Here is a 3,279-nt window from a genome sequence, read left to right on the forward strand (position 1 = left end):
CCCTGCCCCCTCCCCCGCCTGCCCCCTGCCCCGCCCTCCTGCTCTCCTCTGCCCCCTCCGGGCCCTGCCCTGGGCCTCCTACTCCCCTTAGCCCCCTGCTCTACCCTCTGCCCCCTCATGCCCTGGCCCCTGCCCCTCCTGCCCCACCCTGCCCCCTGCCCCCTTGTGCCCTGCCCCATCCCCCTGCCTCCCCTGCCCCCTCCAGGCCCTGCCCCAGGACCCCTACCCTCCTTACCCCCACTAACCCGTCCCCTGCCTCCCTGCCCTGTCCCACCCCCTTCCCCCCCTGCTCTGCCCCCTCTGGGCCCCAGCCCCGGGCCAGGGGAAATCGGCCTGTGACAGGCTCCCTGTGCCCACCCTTGTGTGGCTGTTAAATGGCTGCCATGTCCCTCCGCAGAGGCGGCCACATCTCCGTGCCAGCTGGGGGATCCCGCTGTAAGCAGCCCGACCTCTGGGGGTTATGGGGGGCTGGGGGTTTCGAGGCTGACGGAAGGGACCAGGGATGGGCAGGACCGTAATTAATTTGGCGGGACGGGGGGCAGGGACCATTCCAGGCTGGTGACGTCCATCTGTCCCGGCGCTAGCCTGGGCTTTGCCCCCTGCAGCCATGGGGGTGAGCCGGGAATTGGCCCCAGAGCCCTGGGCACAGCCAGGGAAGCCGAGTTCCCGCGTGGGGCAGGTTACACACACGCTCCCGACCAATGCCCTTCCCCGGCCCCCGTGCCTGGCCAGAATGACCCGTTCCTGAGCTGGGGAGCTGACGTGCCACCCCTGGTGCCCGCATGGGTGGGGGGCCTCGGTTCACCTAGGGCTGAGCCTGCCTGCGGGACAGGGGTCTGTGCATGCTGGGGCGGGGGCTCTGGTGCCCACAAAGCTCGGCAGGGGCCGTGGCTCTGCATGGCAGGCACCGGGGCTGAGCAGTGGGCACGGCTGGGTGGTGGGGGCCCGTCTGCCCGGGGGGGGTGACCCCTGCATGGCTGGCCTCCTCGGGCCGCGCACGGTCCCACCTCTCTCTTTTCCTTGCAGCTGCTGTGGGGCGGCCCCCCGGCTGCGCTGCCCCCTGGCCATGCCGCACGGAGCACCCCGCTGATGTAAGCCTGGCCTGGGGGCACGGTCTGGAGGGGGGAGCGGGGGCTTAGCACCGGGGCTGGTCACCAGGCTACAACCCAACTGTGTCACTCGGGGCCCCACACCAGGGGGGTGTACGTGGTTCACGTCTGTGGGCAGGTCGGGGAGCTCTGCCCGCTTGTGCCAGGGCTGGGGTGGAGAGCAGGGCCCAGTCCGATTCCCCCTGCCGGGGCAGGTCTGGGAGGAGGTTTGGCCTGGGTCCAGCCCCAGTGCCCCCCTCCCGGCCGGCTCTGCTGATCGGGCATCTCTGCTTTCTCCTTCCAGCAAGGCGGCACCATGGCACCGCGACGCTGTGAATACCCGCTTGTGGTACCTCTGTACCGCCACTTGCTGCTCTTTTCTAGGGTACGTCGGCCCCCACTGCTCGCCCGCCTGGCTCCTCACCCGCCCTGCCCCCGCCCCGGCCCCCCCCCCCCCCGCCCCCTCGCCCGCCCTGCCCCCGCCCGGCTCCTCGCCCGCCCGGCTCCTCGCCCGCCCTGCCCCCTGCCTGATTCCTCACCTGCCCGGCTCTGTGCCCCGTCCCGCTTTGTGCCCAGCTCTGTGCCCAGCTCTCTGTGCCTGGCTCTGTGCCTGCCCTGCCCCCACCCTGCCCGGCTCCACCTTTGGGGCTCAGCCTGGGGTTTGGTTTAAAGCCAACTTGTGCTGGTGGCAGCTGCAATCTGACCCCCGCTTGCCCCCCGGGTCCCCACCTGCTTAACCTTTGGCTTAAGGTGCTTTCCTGCCCCCTCCGACTAACCCCATGTGTCACCCCATGCTTCTCCCACATGAGCTCCAGCCCCCTCCAGTGTGACCCCCCCCTCCATCCGGGCCCCCCAGGCCTCCCGCCAGCAGGCCCCAGGGGGCACCCGCCGACAGCCCTGCTCGGCCTCTGTGGGGCGGGTGTTTATAGTGAACATGCCACATTGTGGGGAGCGGGCGAGGGCCCGTCTAGGGGGCACCAGCTCCCAGCTAGCCCCATGGTGCGGACCGGCTGGCTTGGGGCTGCAGGGAATATGGGACATTGGGCTTTTCCCCTCTAGGGGTGCTGGCTCTGATCTGGCCCCATGGCGGGGACCGGCTGGCTCAGAGGGGTGGGGAGTGGGAATAATGAGTCGGGGGGGGAGCCGCTGAGCAGCCCTCGGCCCATGAGCCCCCTCTGCCCACTAGGGGGTGCCCTTGCTGACGGTGCGTTTCCCTCGCAGGTACCTAGGCCCTGCATCACCAAGGCGGGATACCTGCTCCTTTGTACCGGCGGCTTTGGGCTGGCGGTGCCCGGCCAGGACCCGGGGGAGCCGTCCTGAGCGAGGCCGGGTGCTCGCCCCGCTGCCCCCGCCCGCCATCCCCGTCACCCCCCGGCCAGCACCGCGGGAGTGCCCGTCAGCCCTCCTCCCTGGGAGGTCTCACACCAGAGCTGGGGACGCCTGGGTGCCAGCACCCCAGGCCCACGGGCCCCTTCCCACCCAGAGCCAGGCTGTGTGGCTCGGCCCCCGCCTGCCATCAGGGGACCATCTCTCCAGTCCCCTGGGCCTGCCCTGGCCCTGGGCTGCTGGCTGGGTGCGTCTGCTCCTGCCTGCCAGCCCTCTGACCTCCCTACTGCGGACCCCGGCCAGCCCCCTCTGCGTGAGGCAGGCTGCCCCTGCCCTGCCCAGCTCCAGCGCCACTCCCTCCCACGGAGCCACCCCACGGCCCCATTCGTCAGCTGGGGAAACTGAGGCAGAGCGAGAGGAAGAGAGTCACCTAAGGACGCACAGCGAGTCGGGGCAGAACTGACAAACGAACCCAGGAGTCCTGGCTCCCAGCCCCTGCTTCTTTAAACGACTACACCTCGCTCCCTTCCCAGAGCTGGGGATAGAACCCAGGAGTCCTGTCTCCCAGCAGCCCCCTGCTCTAACCACTACACCCCACTCCCCTCCCAGAGCTGGGGATAGAACCAAGGAGTCCTGGCTCCCAGCCCCCACCCGCTCTAACCACTACACCTCACTCCCCTCCCAAATCTGGGGATAGAACCCAGGAGTCCTGGCTCCCAGCCCCCCCACTCTAAGCACTACACCCCACTCCCCTCCCAGAGCTGGGCCTAGCACCCAGGCCTAGCACCCCCCCTGCTCTAACCACTACACCCCAGGTCGTTCTAAGAGACATGTCACTTTGGAAGTGACCCCAGTCCCTGGGGGG

The 3,279-nt window shown here is 69.7% G+C and overlaps 1 protein-coding gene across 1 annotated transcript in view; it reads left to right on the plus strand.

Annotated features, from left to right (window-relative positions):
- The window catches only part of LOC113407909 (classical arabinogalactan protein 9-like), a 45,258-nt gene extending 42,249 nt beyond the window's left edge, over positions 1-3,009 (plus strand). The window contains exons 3-5 of the mRNA XM_026658788.1: positions 1,027-1,091; positions 1,397-1,473; positions 2,310-3,009. Of these exons, the coding sequence (XP_026514573.1) occupies positions 1,027-1,091; positions 1,397-1,473; positions 2,310-2,877 (710 nt within the window). The 3' untranslated portion in view covers positions 2,878-3,009. The remainder of the gene's footprint in view (positions 1-1,026; positions 1,092-1,396; positions 1,474-2,309) is intronic.
- Positions 3,010-3,279: the final 270 nt, after the last annotated feature.

The sequence above is a fragment of the Terrapene carolina genome, unplaced genomic scaffold (assembly GCF_002925995.2).
Source record: "Terrapene carolina triunguis isolate 2854851 unplaced genomic scaffold, T_m_triunguis-2.0 Scaffold517, whole genome shotgun sequence".
Classification (NCBI taxonomy): Eukaryota; Metazoa; Chordata; order Testudines; family Emydidae; genus Terrapene; species Terrapene triunguis.